The sequence below is a fragment of the Rhineura floridana genome, chromosome 18 (genome assembly GCF_030035675.1).
Source record: "Rhineura floridana isolate rRhiFlo1 chromosome 18, rRhiFlo1.hap2, whole genome shotgun sequence".
Classification (NCBI taxonomy): domain Eukaryota; kingdom Metazoa; phylum Chordata; class Lepidosauria; order Squamata; family Rhineuridae; genus Rhineura; species Rhineura floridana.
The window spans coordinates 20,778,511-20,798,208 of NC_084497.1; the positions used below are offsets into that span (position 1 = coordinate 20,778,511).

Consider the following 19,698-nt stretch of genomic DNA (forward strand, 5'->3'; position numbering starts at 1 on the left):
CATGGAAAAAAGCATCCCCACACAACTCAATCCTCTGCGGCTGCTTTGTCTTTCCAAGCAAGAGACAAGAGTTGCGTCATTTAAACACCATGAGATTGATCACTTTTTAAAACTGTTTTTAATAACGATTTTTAAACTGCCGGGGCCCATCCTGGGACCTACTGGTGAAGGGCGGGTAATAAACTGTGTAATAATATCATCAATGGTTACTAGCCAGGATGGCTGTACGCTACCTCCAGAGTCAGAGTCAGCATGCCTCTGAATACCAGTTCCTGGGAATCACAGCGCTGCCACCCTCAGGCCCTGCTTTGAGGGCTTCCCATTGGGACATTTGGTTGGCCACTATGAGTACAGAATGCTGGACGAGATGGGCTTGTACCCAGTTAAGTCCTAATCGGAGGAGACCCAATGAAATTAAAGCCCCTAAGTATAGTCATGTACATCAATGGGTCCAATGAAATTAAAGCCCCTAAGTATAGTCATGTATATCAATGGGTCCAATGAAATTAAAGCCCCTAAGTATAGTCATGTACATCAATGGGTCCAATGAAATTAAAGCCCCTAAGAATAGTCGTGTACATCAATGGGTCCAATGAAATTAAAGCCCCTAAGAATAGTCATGTACATCAATGGGTCCAATGAAATTAAAGCACCTAAGAACAGTCATGTACATCAATGGGTCCAATGAAATTAAAGCACCTAAGAACAGTCATGTTCATCAACGTCAATGGGTCTACTCGTGAGCAGGACTAGCATTGGACCCAACCATATGTTCTCACTCTGAAGTATTTTGTGTATGGAGTAATCTGTGGCTAAGTGATTGGAAATCAAGCATTCGCTAAAGGGGACTGAAACTTGGATTGTTTATTCCATGCCACTATCATCCACATTCAGGCACAGGAGCTCCAATATATTCAAGCTGATATCTTGGGCAATGGAAATAGAACCTGAATTGTTTGGGTTTGGCTTGGCAGAGACACTGAAGTAGAAGGCAGTTAGAGTGCAAACCGGCAGCCTGAGGATACTCCTGGGATGGAGAGCCTGAGAAAAGGAGGCGATGGAAGAAACAATCACTGTGGCTGGCACAGCTTAAGCTCACTTCCTGCAATGGGATCCGTTTACTGGAGGCTCCCACATTCCCCCTTATTGGATAGGGAAACATATGTGTAAGCATCCCCCAAAGAGATGGAAGATGACCTGAACAGAACACGGCTTAGCAAAACTGTTGGCTTGGCCGCCGTCACTTTGCTGCTAGCCCAGAAATGCCCCACAAATCCTTCTGCTTTGAAGCACAAACTGCTGATCAGGTTGAGGTTATGGAAATGCCGCATCCATGAACATCTTCGTTGAGGCAAGCCTATTCAGACACACTGATGCTGATGTGTTCTGATCTCTTTTTAGTCTGCTGTTTTAATCATTTAAAAATGTTTCTGATGACTTGTTTTTAAACTGTGCTTATTTTAATGTTTGCTGTAAGCTGCTACGAGTTTTTTCTACAATCAAGCAGTACATAAATTTTGTTAATTAATTAAATAAACAAAAACAAACTTGGTTGCACATCTGTTTCTCTCACTCTCTCTCTGATCCATCCAAGTGCTTGGATTCCACCACCGCACCCCCAGATTTGAAGCTGGGTCAGAGGTTTATCTCCTACAGCAAAGACTGGCCTCAAACCTGTTGAATCCACTTACTATCAATAATGTCTCCGAGCCCTTGAGCACGGAGAAGATCCTTGAGCCGGGTAACTTCCTCCTTCAGCTCCCGCACCAGCTTAGCGTTGGGATCCTCATTGATAACTGCATTGCATTTGATCTGCTTCGCCCGATCAGCATATCTGGAAAGTTAGGCCAAGTGTCAGTTCATTAAAAAAAGCAACCACACGACACACAACAACTCTGCCATGTATTTAAAGGTCACAGCTGAACAGTGCACAACAGCCTTAGAGGTCCCTATGACACAAATGCCCATATCAGTCATTCCGCTCCAGGGAAGGACCGCAGCACAGTGGCAAAACATCTGCTTTGCATGCAGAAGGCTCCAGGTTCAATTCCTAGAATCTCCAGGATAGGAAAGACCCCTATCCAAAACCCTGGAGAGCCATTGCCAGGCTCATGTAGACAATACTGAGCAAAATGGACCACTGGTCTGACTCTGTGAAAGGCAGCTTCTTATGTCCCTATGTCTTAAGGGACGGGCCACAGCTCAGAGGTCAGAGCAGCTCCTTTGCACGCAGAAAGGCTCAGATTCAATCCCCAGCATCTCGAGGTCGGGCTGGGAAAAGACTCTCTGCCGGAAACCCTGGAGAGCCACTGCAAGTCAGTGCAGGCAGTACTGAGCTCAACAGCCTACTGGTCGGAGTCAATATAATGCAGCCTCCTATGCTGAGGCCCAGCTCCTCTCTCAACATGCAGGAGCCAAACACTAGAAGGTTTTAAAGGGGTTTAACCAGTCTTCATGTAAGTCTACAGCAGTTCCTTTCACTACTACTGCTACGCTCATATCCCAGCGGGTAAACTAAATAAGAAAAGAGGACGGAGGTTCAGCCTCCATTTCGTCTTTGAATGCACAAATGAGAGGACGGGATGGGAAAACACACACCCCATTTCTGCACGGCTTTCAATACCTTAAAGTGCTTAAAGTTTCATCGTAGTTTATGTCTGCTGGACTCAGAGCAGCCACCATAGCAGTTCTTGAGTTGCCACCTATGAGGGAGAAAAGGGGATTAAAGAGGACTTGTCAAACTTGACTGCTCACGGCACTCAGCACTAACAATGACAGAGTCACAAATCCAAGTTCCACAACCAAGACGTTGGAAAGTCATCAAAGGAGATTCCCGGGGGAATTTTTAAAAACCAACAAACCATAAATGCTTTCGTTTCCCGAAAATACTAAGCCTATATACAACTGGGACAGTTTGTAAGAAATAAATTGTACTTGAGCATAGTCACCAATTTCGTTCAACATAAGCACTGAGAAGCTTTTGACATAGTGCCACTCTCTACAAGGCCAGAGGAGAGAGTAGCAAGTAACAGAAACCACCTCCCAGACTAAGACTTGCATCCAATTAAGTCCTACCCGTAGACTTATTGATATTAATGGAACTAATTTAATCATACCCATTCATTTCAATTGTTCTACTCTTAGTGGAACTGGTATTGGGAAACAATACTAAAATCTCAACCTTCAGATGTTTTTCCCCAGGACAATGAGGACTAGACACTTGGTTTTTTCTTGAATAAAAAAAACTAAATCCAAGATTTTCTTGTATAGACTCCTAAGGCATCAGAAGCCCAAGACTAAGGCTATGGCCACACAAGAGGAAGTCTCGCAGCATCTTAAAAAAGACAAATACATTTCCAAGGCCTTAAACTTGAAAATGGAGAGAGTCCACTTCATCAGATGTGGCCACATAGTACAATATCGACCCCAGGAAATGCCAAGTATAAAACAATGAATGGAAATTGATAAATCAGTTGGGAACTAAAACAAAAAACTGAATGAGAAGAATTCCTACTACATCACATACCTAGGTTTTCCCGAAGTAGCCATGTCAGCACAGAATCCCTGTATGGAATGAAGTCAGTCTTCTTTTTCTTTTTGCTCTGCAAAAGGACATTTTGCACTTAAGAGCCACAAAAAGTAGCATAAAGTTCTATGAACCCATTTTCCTGACACAAGAAGCAACATCTGAATTCATGTTTTTGACAATTTCACAGTGACAAGAAAGCTTCAGAAGAGACAGGAGTATACTAGCATTAGTGCTACATTTAGTCAGACTAAACAGACTTTAAAAGATGCGATTCACTCCCTCAATTAGCTACACAGAAGAGTTTTATTTTTTTACTGATATTTTTAAGAAGCACAATAACAAAAAACTGAAGATGGCAACTGCCATCGTAAAAGAGGCGTTCTCTCCTTTAAGCCTGAGCAAGGGGAATGCCTCTTCTAGGATGGCAATGGCTGAAATGCATGGGTTTTTTCCCCCTACAGTCCTAGTAGTCACCAAGGTGGCTGCTATAATCCTACATACTACATTACCCAAGTTATACAGACTTCAAAAAAAAAGGGGTGACAAGGGAGAGGAGGGCGATGCCAGGACAGGATTCAGGACTGGAATCCCAAGAACTCCTTTAAACCCCCAGTAGGATTTTCAGATCTTTTCTTCTTCTTCAAACAGCATTACACTTTGCCATGCACCAAACAGCTTTCCAAAGTGCCCTCAGTTTCAAGAGACGGCTTGCCCTATGCCATGCGGGGGCTGCCTTCCAAGAAACAAACGCCTAATTGGTTCCATGTGTGCATGGAAAGACCCGGCCCTTCTCTGGACCCCAGCCAGGATAGTTCAGTTAAAGCAGGGGGCGGCCAACTGGCAGCTGATGGGCCCTATTAAGCCCCAAAATGAAATTTCTCACTACAAAACATCTCCCTCCCACCCCCAGGTTCATTCACACAGGAAAACAGTTTTTGGGTTCCAAAGGTGGCGGGAGGGTTGTATCCAACTCCCACTCAAAGTAGACTCACTGAAATTAATGGGGCTAAATTAGTCACGTCCATTAATGTTGATGGCTCTACTCTGAGGATTATTATTATCATTATCATTATTATTGCTATTGCCCTTCACCCAAAGGTCTCAGGGCAGGTTACAACAATTTTAAAACACATAATTAAAACAGTTAAGAACAACCTAAACACCATCACAGAAAACATGGTAGGTCCTAAAAATATAAATCTCATGTGTCAAAGGCCAAGGTAAAAAGGTGGAGTCTTCAGAATTTGCCAAAAGTTGTACAACTCTGTGGAGAGGGGAGTTCCACAGCTTAGGAGCTACCACAGAGAATGCCCTGTCCCTGCCACTTCCCTCCCCCCCAGCTCATTTGAACACCCAAGAGGGTCTGTAGGGAAGCAGGCAGTCCTACTGGGAGTAAAATGTAAATGTACTGCCTTCAAGTCGATTCCGACTTATGGCGACCCTATGAATAGGGTTTTCATGAGGCCGAGAGGCAGTGACTGGCCCAAGGTCACCCAGTGAGCATCATAGCTCTGTGAGGATTCAAACCCTGGTGTCTGAGGTCATAGTCCAACACCTTAACCACTACATCACACTGGCTCTAGACCCATTGAAATAAATGGACATGACAAACTTAGGTGAAGGCATTTCAATGGACCTCCTCCGAGTGAAACTTACGTTTGATACAACCCAGAGATTCCACATATACTTGTATTACTATCCAGACTATGCCTGAACTCACATACTCTGCAACAGTGAAGCCCCTGATGGCTAAAGAGCATCACCATTATTATGGAGCCTGACCGATCAACAAATGGACCTCCTGACCACTTTCTGAAGAAGCGAATGCCCTCCCTTCTACAAAGGGCACAAACAGTTGTCCACCCTTGGGTTCAACGGATTAGGCAAATAAAAAATTTCAGAAAAGATAGAAAGCTAAGAAGTTAAATTAGCGTGGGAAGGAATACACACTCACACACTTTAATAAGAAATAATAAAATAAAAAGTCCTTGAACACAGAAATATAGCATGTCGTGGGAGAAAAGCTAGGCTGGAATTCTCCTTGACACACTAGTTTTCTACATGCAAATTAAGTGGTAGAGCTAACTAGTCACAGGTTAGCTATCTCAGTGAAAACTGAGGCTGTGAAGTAATGAAAAGAAACTGGCAATATTAAGAAACCTGCATGGCATGCCCTTTACCACAAATCTTTGCAAGTTCATATCTGGAGTGCTGTACTAAGATTAGAGCCATGGGAATCTGTTTTATTTAGAAATTAATTTTCAGCAAGCAAGAGAAAGAAGCAATCATCAGCTGAATTATATTTGAGCCAAAATACCACTGGGCTTAAAAATAAAAAGCTTAAGGAAGGATGACAGTCACCAATGAAAGGGGCTACAGACAGATGGAAGAGCTTTTAAAAACTATTGAAGGGAGAGAGATTACTGAGGACAGAGCAGGGTCAGGACAGGTCAGAGAGCTTTCGCTAGCAAAATTAGGTTTCATTCTGTCCTGTTTCCTCCCCACACACACACACCACACACATACTAATCTTGTACTTGGTTGAAGCTTAGAGGATTTGGGGAGTGTTCACAGGAAAACGCAGACAGACACTGTCAGGGAGGAAATGGCTAGGAAGCAGTGTGCATAAACTGTGACCTGGTACAGTGGCCAGAGGCAATCCTGAACCTGGATTCAAACCCCACCTTTGGCACAGGGCTGAAACAGATGCAACACAGGAAACCTAACTCCTTCCCACATGCACTTTTAAAAGAAGCTGCAGGGAACTCGGATCTAATTTTTTTTTTAAAAGCAGAGCAGCGGCAAAGGGGGTGGAAAAAGAAGGAACTGGCCTGACGGAAAGTTGATTTCAACTGTGTTCATCTGGATGTTTCCCTGGCAAGGATTTCAAGCACAAAATAGCAGCCTCAGCAATGTGTTGATTTATGCAAACCACTCTGCAACCTGAACAACCCAGCAAGTACCCTCTTGCTCATTTGGGAGCCAAGGGCGAGAGAGAGGAAAACATACATCCAGGTTTTACTGGGAAACAAGAGTTAGCGACTATGAACAATACTCTCCCTGGCTGCTGGGAACCAGAAGCCTTGAAAGCAGGGATGGGGAGGCTGTGGCCCTCCAGATGTTGTTTGACTCCCACCTCCCATGGGCCCCAGAGGCCAGCATAGCCAGCAGTCAAAGATGATGGGAGCTGGGAGTCCAGCAACATCTGGAGGGCTACAGCTTCCCCATCCTTGCTTTAAAGCTTTGCTTCGGAACGTAGGTTTGGAAGAAGCAGCTGCAGTAGGAAGAGCGCTTTATTCCTAATTCTAAAGATGGGGTCACCAAGTTAGTTATGACAGGAGGAGGGATCCACTCTGCGCTCTCGATACTTAAAAATCCTTCTCTTTGAAGTACAGGGAATGATATCTGAGGACTCAACACTGAAGCTAAGCAGTCGTGGACCTGATCAGTCCCTTGGATGAGAAACCACAATCAGCTCCATCTTGGAGCAAGAAGTGCCATGATATTTTTTTTTTAATCTGATTGCTTCTTTTTGGAAGAGGCCACTTATATTGCCAAGTGCTTATTTATTGCTTATATTATTTATTTAAAAGCTTTTCTATTATTTTTAAATAAATATTATTTATTTATTTAATATTATAAATATTATTTTATAATAAATATTATAAATAATATTTTATAATAATAAATAATATTTTTAATAATCTCTACGCAGTATAACACTACATACAAGAACAATATTCACTGAAACAAAAATACAACTTAAACCAAACACAGCAATATATAAGCATATAAAAGCAAGTGAATTTCCTGCATTGGCAGGGGATGGACTAGATGGACCTTGAGGCCTCTTCTAACTGTGAGATTCTACAACCAATGAAAATTCATCCTCAGACATGGAACCAGAGCAGCTCTGTGGATCCGTGCTCCGGGTTTCTCTTAGTCTAATGGCCCATGTTGTCTATGTTAGAGTGGGGAAACCAGTGTCTCTCCCGACATTGCCGGACTGCAACTCCCGTCAACCCCAGGGAGCAAGATCAATGGGGAGGGCTGATGGGAGTTGGGAGTCCTACAAATATCTGGTGGGCCACTGCTTCCCCACCCCTGGACTACGCAGTTAACAGCAGCGACTCTTCCTCCATCGTACCTTGTTGGTGCAGTTATCCTAAATTTGGAAGCATTGAAGAAAGGAAGAAAAAAATATTAGGTAAGTTTGTGGAATAAGAAGGAGTTTATATAGGTACCGCAGATTCAGAGGTGTAGATCCATCATCACTCTTCCAAGGAATTACATTAATAAGTGTCTCAAAAAAAAAAATGGGCAGCTCAGAAATAAGAAGAGGCCCTGCAGCAGGGCAGGAAGCCTTAGGAGGGAGGTCAGAAACTACAGAAGTGGTGGGGAACCTTTTGGCCCTCCAAATGCAGCTGAACTACAACTCCCACTGGCCTCAGCAAGCATACCCAATGGTCAGAGATGATGGGAGTTGTAGTTCAGCCACATCTGGAGGGTCAGAGGTTCCCCACGCCTGTGCCAGAACCTCCAGGGCCGGGCACTGCCAGAGACGCCCAGTATGTTCAAAGCCTGGCTGCACGTTATACTCAGCATAAGAAAAGCAGCTCCCTCTGAGCTCCTGATTTCTTATTTGCAGCCACAATTTTACCTGTCCCGCATATGATATCAGGTGTTGGGCTGGTGGACAAGGTTCGGGGGGGGGGACAGTATCATGGGTCAAAACGGGACCACTGCTGGATGTAACTAGGCCCACAAGTCAGAGATTCACCACTGCTGGTCTAGAGCATCCTAAAACCAGCCATGTCTGCAGCTCTTTTAGTGGGTGGGGAGGACTGGGGTCAATGACCACTGTTTCCAAAGAGCAGACACATTCATCACCAAGGCGGTTATTCTTTTAATATCTCAGCATGTTAATAGGTCCTGGTGGCCTTGCAAATCTCAGGGTTATTTTTAAAAAAAATGAAAGATTTTAAAACAGCTTGGACTTACCACTTCTGCCAAGGCTGAAATTACTTTTCCCAACGTGGTGAGCGACTTGTTGATATTTGCTCCCTCCTGGAAAGGTTAACCAGATGTTTGATGTTGAAGCTGCCCAGATATAAAAAGGACATCTTGGAAAAATAAGATATCCCTCCCCCCCACACACACATACTTTTGCTCTACTCAAGGCTGCTGGGTTGTATATACTGATTGCACTAAGGACTCCTTTTCTTGCATTCACTATGTCTGTCACCATGCATTTAACAGCATCCCAGAACCGAAGATCTCTACCCAGTGGCCCTCTGTGTTGGTCTGGGATCTGATTTAGCATAGATGGATCATGCATTCTTTCAGTTTTAATTTACTCCACTCATTACAATACACAAATTATTATAAATAAGGTTATGTAAACATGGTGGTGGGATGTATGAGAGAATCGATATTACTTAGTAGATGGAGAGATAATCTGATAGTTCAAAATGGATATATTTTCTTGGGAAGAATATGCCGTGTATGAAGAATATGCTTCCTAATGACTATTTATTTATTTATTATTAAATTTATATCCTGCCATTCCTCCCAAAGGGAGTCCAGGACAGCAAACAGATGATAAACCACTAAAAATATATTTTTTAAAATTCCAATACAGATGCAGATTGCATCCTGATAGTTTTAAAAAGGTTACTTACGACATAAAACTTCCCAGTTTCGCTGGGACTGTGTGCACTCATGTTACTTTATTTTACAAAATAATGAAATGGAAAACTTCGCACAGAAAAAAAGCACAGTAGTGGAAATGTTCCCTTCCACATCACTGTCCTTGAACTCCTAGAGATGCAGGGTACATTTCCCCCCTTCCTCCAGTAACAGAAGGAGCTCCAACCTTCCAGCATCAAGAAACTGAGTAAGTTTTTTTTTTTTAATTGGCAGGTGGGTAGACCTCAGGAAGCAATTAAGCCCCATCCACATAGGATGGATAGGAAAAATTGAGGACCACACGGGTGGGACTTATGAGCAACAGGCACTTCAGCCCCTGGCATCAATTGGACTCATGTCATTTTGTACCCTGCCATGGCCGACAATTGGCTAACAAATGCGTCTAATAAATAAAACAAGGCAAGGCAGGCAGGCAGTTTTGCAAACAGTCAGAAACTAACCTCTGTCTACAAAGCAGGAGAAACGGCATGCTAAATAGTGAACCTGGGCAACGCATCCAACTTCCTCCAAGCTGCATAGGAGTGTGCGTAATGCCCCATCAGACTGTTGACCAGTCTAGATCAATAGTGCCTACTCTGGCTGGCAGTGGATCTCCAAACCCAAACACCCGCTCCCTGACCATTTTAACTGGAGATGCTGGAGACTGAACCTGGGGCCTTCTGCATGCAAAGTGGGTGCTCCATCCTAAGCCGTGGCTTAAACTCATACCTTTAACCGAGTCCCTTTGGCACCAGTGGAGTCTGCCCTCTCGCTCCCTGCAAGATCCACGAGGCTAATTTTGCTAACCTGGAAAAAGAAGCACAGTCAAAGAGGGGGAAGAGAACCAACCCAATTTCATCTTGGTCTCACAGAATCCATGGGCCCAATGTTTTATCATCTCCCCTGCTGCGGTTTCCTGCAACTGGTCTTCAGAAGCATACCGCCTCTGACAGTGGAGGGAGAACGTAGCCATGAATTTGTCTAATCTTCTTGTAAAGCCATCCAAGTTAGTGGCCATCACTACTTCTTGTCGGAGAAATCTCTCTAGTTTAAACAGTGCGCTGTGCAAAGACGTCTTTCCTTTTGTCTGCCCTGAATCTACAAACATTCAGCTACACTGGATGGCCCCAAGTAGGAGGCCTCCCCACACCATGCACAATTTTATTATATGTCTCTGTCATGCCCTCCCGTACTGGCCTTTTTCTCTAAACAAAAAAGCCCCCAATTGTACAGAGATAAATATTTATTCTTAGAACTGAAAGGCTGTAAAAACACCCCAGCCACATAATACACAATGCTAAAGCTTCTCTGCTCTTTTGTTCTCCGAAAGTAGCATCCAGGCCAGAGAGCCTCTTCCGTTGCATTGGGAATACGCTCCCTTTTAAACATGCTAATCTCTCCATAGTTGTTTTTTTAAAAAGTGGCTTGCCTATTGCCGCCTCCAAACTAAACTAGGCCTACAGGGAGGAGGAGGAGGATGAAGAAGAATAAGAGAGTTGATGAACCGTTAATTAGTTAAGCCCTGCCAAGCAGAAACACTGACGCTTCTGTGCTCAGGGAGGGGGATTTAACTCAGCCTCTCCTTATGCTACAGCTACAGAGATCTTCTTCCTTAGGGTTATCGCCAACCAACTCCTGCTCAAAGTAGATCAACGGACATTAATGAACTCAAGTTAATCATGTCCATTAATTTCGGTGAGTCTACTCCAAGTAGGACTAGCATGGGACAATACAACCCTTATTTTCATCTCCCACTGCTGGCTCTTTCCCTCGGGTTCTGCTCATAATTCTTGCTACATTATTTTTGTAACTCAGCATATCATTATTGCCATATTTTAGCATGGCAGCACCTGCACTTTGGAACTCCCTGCCTATTGACATCAGGCCCTTCACTGTACTCTTTCCAGTGCCTGCTTAAAACATCTTTGTTTAGGCAAGCCTACGCAGACATGTAGAAGGTGACATATGTTTTCATCTCTATTTAGCTTACTGTTCATTTTAATTTGTTTTTGAATGTTTTTAAATACCTGTTTTTAAACTTTTCATGATAATTTTAATGGATCTTTGGGGGGAAGGGGGTGTTGTAAACCATTCTGAGGTTTTATTGCAATCAAGCAGTATATAAGTAGTCATCATAATCATCATCTAATTTGTTACCCATCCTACATAAAGAGGAGTCCCAGGGCAGGGCACAACAATTTAAAAACGCAATATTAAAACCAGTTAAAAACAGATTGCCCTGCCTTCTGACACCTGAGATATATATTTTAGGGTCCACCCTGTTCTCTTGACTGCAAAGAGGTGCTTCTTGAGCATCCAAGGAAACTACATAATGAAGGTGCCAGACAAACCTTGGCAGGGAAGGAATTCCACATCTTAGGGGCTGCACACAATGCAGGAAGAGCAACAAGGAGTGGGCCGGGGGGATTTCCATAAACAATGTACATCCAACACACAAAGGTCTAAACACAAAACGGATGACTCTGCAGATCAGAAGGAAATCTACCCCTCCCCTCCATTTCTCTCCACTCAGGAAGAAGAGGAGGCTGCTTCCAAGGCCTCCCCATTACAACAAACATTATTGATCCAGTTATGAGGATTCTGCTTTGCGCCCCGGCTATTTCTCCCACTCTGGCATATCCTACCTTCTCAGTGGAAAGATCAGTTTCAAGGTCATGCTTCTTCTGCGTGAAAACAATAGTGAAGACAGCATGGGACCGGCTGCTGGTTTCGTTCATGTTGGTAGCTGCCACTGTCCTTTAATATGAGAGAGAGTTCAGCGTTAAAAAAAAAAGAATGCTTCTGGAGGTTGGCATCTTTTAATGTATTTTAATGTTTTTTGGATCTTTATTGTGTACAATTTTATTATGTATGTGTTCGATTTTATTTTAAGCCGCCCTGAGTGCCCTATTATAGGGTAGAAGGGCGGAACAGAAAATTTTTAAATAAAATAAATAATAAATCTTTACCATCAGACAACCCCCAAGTTTATTTCAAGCCCCTTGATTAGGTCATCTGAACCTGGGACTAGGTCAGGATGGGGAAGTTGTGACTCCAAATGCCATCGTCCCTTACCACTGGCCATGCTGGCTGCTGGGGCTGCTGGGAGCTGGAGTCCAACAACAACTGGAGGGCAACAACTTCCCCATCCTTGGAATAGGTCATCAGTTATCAAGGGCCAGTAGAGAGAGCCAGGCACATACCCCTGAGTCCCCAAGATATTATGCCAATATCATGTTGTGCCGATTTTGAAAGGAAGATGCTTTTGCAGTCCTGACTGAAAAGTAGGGGAATAAATTTGTATTATTTCTTCTACGTTGAAGCTCAAGGCTGCATACACAGTGGTCCCTCCAGGCACTGACCCCACTCTCACCTGCTTAGCTTCAGCAAGTAGCTGCATTGCTATGCCTTAGGACCATCTCTCTTGGGACTCACTGGTCCACAATTTCAACTTACAAAGAAGTAAACGGAACTTATTTTAACTTACAAAGAAGTATCACCAACAGTTTCACCCTCCAATAAGCCCAAAACAGTCAAAGTGAAATAACTGATTGGGAGGAGGAAGAATTCAACAATGTGCATTTCATGAACTCATCTGGACAACTACATCTCAGCTTAGTAAGCCAGGATAGGAAGGAGACGTTGGGCCATGCAAATAACCCCTCTGCACAAGGAAGAAAACAAACCAGAATTAGCTATCCTACGGCTTCCTGTTCTATCTGTTTACAGACTTGGAACAAGCCAGCACAGTAAACTACGGTTTGAAGCTGGCTTACTATCCCGATTTGTTCTGAACCTCTTAGCCACAGTTTTCTGGTCCTGTTGAAATGGGAATCTGTAGCTAATGAAAGACTTCCTGGTTAGTTTGCCAAGTTGCACGAAGGGGCTGCATGATCGACCAAGAGGCTTGTTACGCTGAAATATGATCAACGCAACTCTTCCCAATGTTACATCCATAACTTTGATGATTTTATTTTTATTCGGTTGCATGCTGCTTGGATGGACTTGGGCTGTGAAGTTGTTTATAAAAATGATACATGACGGCAGTGCTGGGAGTGGAGCACAAATGGTCCTGCACCATGCCTGAGTAAGAACCAACCCACCTAGCTTTGTTGCCAGCATCCATGAGGTCTGCAATATCGGTGTAAGAAGTGACGGCAAGTTTGGACAGGTCTTCCACATAGGGTCCAAGCAGAGGATGCTCCCGGACACGCAGGTTCCCTTTGTTCTTGGGGTTCAGCAAATCCCGGACTCTCTCACAGTAGATCTCCATGTAGCTGACCTGCAAACAGATACATATGTACAAGGCTCAAAAATCAGGATTGCTACATGAAAACCAATGGAAAACCAGGAAAAAAACAGGAAAATGATGCTAAGGAAGAGGTTTATGCCTACAGGTGAGCCCAGCAGCACAAAGAGATAAATATATTTAGAAAAGTCTTGTTTACAGAGTTAAAAATAATTCATCATTTAAGAAGGCTCCATTATACACCATGATGATGTTTCAGAGCAAGAAATCAATATGCACTTTGGCCAAAATAGTTACATGAGAGCTCTTTAGATGACTCCAGTGTGTTGTTTTTTTAAAAAAAGACATGAGAGGGAGTTAATCCATCCAAATAGCTATGAGCTAATGAAACCAATTTATAAGCCAGATCAGATCATTGCTCCTTCTAAGCCAGCATGGTCTACTCCAGAGATGAAGAATCTGTGGCCCTCCAGATGTTGCTGGAATGTAACTCCCATGATCCCTCACTACTGGCCATGCTAGCCGAGGCTGGTGGATGTTGTAATCCAACATCTGGGGTGGGGAACAGGTTGATTTACAGCTTGGGTGAAAGGCATTGCTACACACACACACTACACTCACCCGGGAATTTGTTACTCATTCCAGGAAGTGGCAAAATTGCACCCCTGTTATTCCAACTGCTAATTAGGAAACCTGCAGAGCCGCTCTTGGCATATCTCAGTCTTTCTCTGAAGCAGCACATCAATAAGCCTGTCCCACATGGCATCTTTAGGTACGAAGAGTCTGGAGGGCCAAACTCTCCATCCATCAGATGTGGTGACAGCCACATGGCTAGATGGCTTTGAATTGGTGATTGGTGTCTACAGCAGATGTGGGAACCTCAGACCCAGGGGACCAAATGTGGCCCTCCAGATCCCTCTCTGGCCCTCAGAAGCCCCCCCAGGCAACACCCCTCACTACCTGCCTGGAGTGCATCCTTGAACTCTGATAATAAGCTAAGGAGAAGAGCTACAGTTTCCAGAATTCCCTGGAAAGGAGGATAGATTGTTAAACAACACTGGGAACTGTAGCTCTATGAGGGGTCTCCTAACAACACTAAGCACCCTTAACAAACAATAGTTCCCAGGATTGCTAGCGCTGGGAAAGCCAGCACTTTAAATATATGCTGCAAATGGGCCCACGGATCTTCATGCACAGTTGAGCTCTTCAAATCAGAATCCAACCCAGCCACTTGCCCCCACCGATCTTTACAGAGCCAATAGAGCAGGTCTCAGAGGGCTTAACAGAAGCAACCCCATCTGCCTGTCAAAGGAGGAGGCCTGACGGAAACATATGGAACAACCGCATGCAACAGCGTGCTATTTTTACACAGGCTGCATTTTAATCGTTTGCCAACTATGGACACGCATCCTCCTAAGCGTCAACTTGGCTGGTAGCCTGGAAGTTGTCATTGTTGTGTCAGGTTAACAGGAAGAACTCGTTTGTTCAGGCCAGGCTCCATCCATTATGCCGCCTTCCGGTCACCTGTGTTCTTTTGGGCTCGGAGCCCCCGCCAGCTATGGCGTGCACCTGCCCTTTCCTTCCTTGGTCGCTAAAAAGCCTTTCTGTCACCACATGTATAGCCTTGGGCAAAGCGGGACAGTCTCTCTCTCTGTCTGTCTGTCTCTCTCTGTCTGTCTCACACACACACACACACACACAGAGGGATGTATCCAACTAAATCCTAAATTGTAGTTCAGCAACATACGGAGGGCCAAAGGTTCCCTACACCACACACATGGTCACTGGGACCAAAGATTACATGCCAATATGACAAGAGTTCTGCCTCACTAAGGCCTCCTTTCCAAAGCTATGTTTAAACAGAATTCATAGCATCAGAGAACAGTAGAGTTGGAAGGGGTCTAACAAGACCATCAGGCCCATCCCACTGCTTAATGCAGGAATCCACATTAGAGCATCCCTGGCAGGTAGCTCTCCTGAAATTCAGCCACGACGGTTCTCTCCCTCGCACACTTACCTCCACAGAGTAAGATATTTCCTCGTTGCTGTTGTCACTGATCTTCTCAAACAGCTCTTCACAGAGCTACAAAGAGATTAGAGAGAAAGACAGCGCATCACACTACAACTGTGCAGATGGGGAACTTAATGTCCTGCCAGGCTTAACCTACTCTGCTTCCAATGCTTTCCGCAATACACAGCACCTGGCAGATAGGCTGCTAATCCATTCCCCATGCCTGCCCACCCATCACATCCATCCCTATCCCCAAAATGCACTCAGCAGCCAATCCATTTAGCCTTTATGCAGTTATCAATTGTACCCAAATTCAAGTAATGTTAATCCGCAGCATTAGTGGAGGAAAAGCAGAGAAAGAGAGTTTCAGTGACAGAAGCGACAGGCTACAGAAATTGAAAGAAATGTGGGTTGGAACTCCTAGGAGGGGGATGATTAAGAGGTTAAACCTTCCCTCGCACAGTTGTGAAAACCTCAACATTATTTTTAAGAAGAATCCTTTTGGAGTTCAGCGGTTTGTTTGAAAAGGTTTCACCCACAGGGATTTTGAAGGCAAGTAAACTCAGTTTTGGGGGTCACCGCAGTCAACAACCTCATTTACCCACCTGGTCACTCATAAATCCAGGTCTGTGGTTTTTTTTCTTTATTCCTTCGCTGCCTGTGGAACCTGAGGTTGCCAAAAGGGGCTTGGAGGGTGTATGTATTCACCAGTGCTTAAAATGATTGCACCCAGAATAGCATGGAACTCTGTGCAAACATGAAGCTTTCAGAGTCTGTGCCAGGAAACCCAGATTTTGTACTCCATGGTATACACACTGGCTTTGTGCACACCATACTTTTAAAGCACATTCCTCACCTCCCCAAAAAAGAATCTTTGGAACTGTAGTTTATCCAGCATCCTTGGGAGATTCTTGGGGCAGGGTGCTTTGAATGTACTTTAAAGGTATGGTGTTTATGCAACCATAGTAATATCTGCAAAATAACTGTTTTATTTCATTTATGCTGTTTTTTTTAAAGCCTTTGGCTGCTGGAGGGAGGCCAACAAAGAGATACAATCTCTCCTGTTTGAGCTGTCAAAGCAAACAGCAAGTGCTTGTAACCCGGAAGCCAAAGAGGTACTTTACAGGACATGGTGGAGGACAGTTTCACAGGATGACTTTTTGGGGGGGAGGGGGTTAGGAATTTCTAGACATCACCATCCCGAAACAACTAGTAAGGATAGTAGGAAAGAGAATCAAGAAAAAAACTGGTTTTTAAAAAAATAAATCCTCCCAAATTCTAAAATGATATCAACTGGAGGGGGGCGTGGCATTTCTGGGGCAACATCAAAAAAGTCCAGGGGCTGGCTAGAACCCAGAGGCTAGCCACCTCTGATACAGAATGCATCGACATCCCTACGGAGGAGTTCCCAAGAGATGTACAAAACAATCAGGACTCAGAACAGCCTTGCTCCCCTCCCAACTGCAGAGACGCGTAGCCTGGACAACCACCCCCACCCTGGCTGGCATTTCACTTAACCCACCGCCAGCCTCTTAGCCATAACTCAGCCCTTGTCAGATGTCCGCTCTGCATGTGTTTTCCCCATTAGCACAGAGGAAGGCTTTGCACTGCTTATTTTACACTGGGGGTGGGGAGAGAGGAGGCATGGAGCCAGCACCTTCTGCCGCTGATCCTATAGCACAGAGAGGTCTCAAAGTGCCCATTCAGCAAAAAGTATTCATCAAGGCTGAAGCCTAGTTTCAGCTGCTCTCCCTTCCGCCACCCACCCCCACTTCAACTTCATTCAATTGACTTAATAACAGCAGCAGGGCAACCAGTGGCAAGTTACAGACAGGAAGACAGGAAGCTGGCTTATACAGAGTCAGATCCTTGCTCCACTGAGCTCAGTATTGTCTACTCTGACTGGCAGCTGCTCTTCAGTGTTTCAAGCAGAGAATCTTTCCCAGGCCTACCTGGAGATGCTGGAAACTGAACCTGGGGCCTCCTGCATGCAAATCAGGTGTTCTAACCACTGAGCTATGACCCTTTCCTTAAGATATGGGAAGCTGCCTTTTGCTGAGTCAGACCAGTGAGCTCAGTAGGGTCTACTCTGACTGGCAGCTGCTCTTCAGTGTTTCAAGCAGAGAATCTTTCCCAGGCCTACCTGGAGATGCTGGAAACTGAACCTGGGGCCTCCTGCATGCAAATCAGGTGCTCTAACCACTGAGCTATGGCCCTTTCCTTAAGATATGGGAAGCTGCCTTTTGCTGAGTCAGACCAGTGAGCTCAGTAGTGTCTACTCTGACTGGCAGCAGCTCTCCACAGGCTTCGGGCAGGGGCCCTAAATATGACAAAACGATACTGTTCCTTTTATGGTGTCTGGCCTGAAAAAAATGTTTTTAGACACCTCACCAAAACCCATTTTTTCTTTTATTTTTAGAAAGGCCATTAGAACTGACGGATCCCTCATTTCCGTTTGTTCCTCGTGCTACTACAATTCTGCAATGCCTTTCTTAGTTTGCAGCTCTTCGTTATTTTCTTGTTTTCCCAACTGATTCTTGCTGCTGCCTTACTTGGATGGAGACTCTTGTGCATTTGTCGATATTATTGTTGCAAGTCACTCTGATGTCTTTGAAAGAGAAAGTATTGTATAACTTTTTTTTAAAAAAGCATACCCTCCAAACATTTCTCCTTCTCTGAAGGTGGGAAACCTAAAATTGTTTGGTGGACAGGTTGCATTTTCATCTACAACATGCTTATACACAGTTATCCCCAAATGTGTATTGGGAAAGGGGGGGGGAAGGCCACAACCTGACTGTGCTCTTCTTACTCATTAAAAAAATAAGAGTATTAATTGTAAATAATTTTGATTGTGCTCTTACAAAAGATTAAGGCAACGCTGCTTAAGTCCTAATGAGAGGAAGAACCTTCATTTGGACTATTTTTAAATGTGTTCCTGCTTTCCAGACATTCTGTATTTCCAACTGCGCTTTTGGAAAAACAGGGCTCCAACGCAGGTCTAGGAAAGCGAGCTAGGATCCGACAGATCCCTACAAGCTTCCGGGAGCACTATGGGAAAGGCAAACTGCTAAAAGTGGTTTTTTTTGCAAGGCAAAGCATCTCAAGGCTCTCACTTACCTGCGGTATGATCCCCGCCTGATTCTCCTCCTGTTTCCCCATCATGGTATAGGATTTCCCAGCTCCCGTTTGGCCGTAAGCAAAGATGCAGACGTTGTAGCCCTCAAAGGCATGCAGCAGCATCTCCTTCCCGATATCATTGTACACGCGATTTTGAGAGGCGAAGCAAGGGTCGTCGGGCTGCAGGGATTCCAAGACAGGTGGGGGGGAGTCAAGGACAGAACAACTGGCTTCTCACAGGCATCTGGTGGCCACGGTGAGAACACGATGCTGGACTGCGATGGGCCTTTGGCCTGACCCAGCAGGGCTCTCGTGGCACTATGTTCTTAAGGGAAGGAGATAAGAGAACCCAAACCCCATGAGACCTTCCACAGAAAGGCTGTGCCAGCTCTGAACAGACAAGACTGGTAAAGGATGGAAAAGGCACCACTGTGGGGAGCATCCCATAGCCATATAAAGCCGCCGGTGCAGAACCCGGCTGTGTTGGCCTCACTATCCCAGCAGAGTCTACCCTGACCGGCTAGAAGTCTGCAAGCATTCATCCAGCCCTGCTTTCCAAAGGCCCTTTCCCTAGAGGTGCCAAGAACTGAAGCAGGGAACCTTCCCAGGGCACCAGGGAGAACAGGCGGCTTCATCAGATGGGCCTTTGGCCTGATCCAGCAGGCTCCTCTTCTGTCCTTCAAGAATGAGCATTTGGGGATGGGATGTTTAGGACATGCCATCCGGGACCAAAAGGCTTAAGTTCAAGGATCAAGAACCATTTTCAGCCTGAGGGCCGCATTCCTTTCTGGGCAACCTTCCAGGGCCCACATGCCAGTGATGGGAGGGGCCAGAGGGAAAAGTGGGCAGAGCGATTTTACCTTTAACACAGCAGGCTAGTTTCTACATTTACCCCCTCTCTATCCTTCATCCAGGCAAATCAGAGTTCAAATACAAATTCCAGCCAGGCAAAACACTCAAGGTGGGTTGAAAGCAAGACCAGTAAGAGGTATATGGCCTGGTGAGAGCCCCAAGGGCCCCCAGAGAGGCCCCCAGGCCTGAGGTCCCACCCTCTGGATTAAGCGGTAACCAGTTGTGGTGGTGGAAGAACCAGAGAAGTTTGCA

The 19,698-nt window shown here is 44.8% G+C and overlaps 1 protein-coding gene across 7 annotated transcripts in view; it reads right to left on the reverse strand.

Moving 5' to 3' along the window:
* KIF1B (kinesin family member 1B) overlaps positions 1 to 19,698 on the reverse strand; it is a 139,689-nt gene that overhangs the window by 75,070 nt on the left and 44,921 nt on the right. For 4 of the 7 annotated variants that reach the window (XM_061600567.1, XM_061600569.1, XM_061600566.1 and 1 more), the window contains exons 4-13: positions 18,595 to 18,774; positions 15,484 to 15,549; positions 13,321 to 13,499; positions 11,863 to 11,974; positions 9,947 to 10,024; positions 8,531 to 8,596; positions 7,677 to 7,694; positions 3,527 to 3,602; positions 2,624 to 2,702; positions 1,692 to 1,834 (exon numbers count right to left, since the gene is read on the reverse strand). In XM_061600567.1, the coding sequence (XP_061456551.1) occupies positions 1,692 to 1,834; positions 2,624 to 2,702; positions 3,527 to 3,602; positions 7,677 to 7,694; positions 8,531 to 8,596; positions 9,947 to 10,024; positions 11,863 to 11,974; positions 13,321 to 13,499; positions 15,484 to 15,549; positions 18,595 to 18,774 (997 nt within the window). The remainder of the gene's footprint in view (positions 1 to 1,691; positions 1,835 to 2,623; positions 2,703 to 3,526; positions 3,603 to 7,676; positions 7,695 to 8,530; positions 8,597 to 9,946; positions 10,025 to 11,862; positions 11,975 to 13,320; positions 13,500 to 15,483; positions 15,550 to 18,594; positions 18,775 to 19,698) is intronic. The other 3 variants (XM_061600568.1, XM_061600571.1, XM_061600572.1) reach the window with 1 other exon arrangement.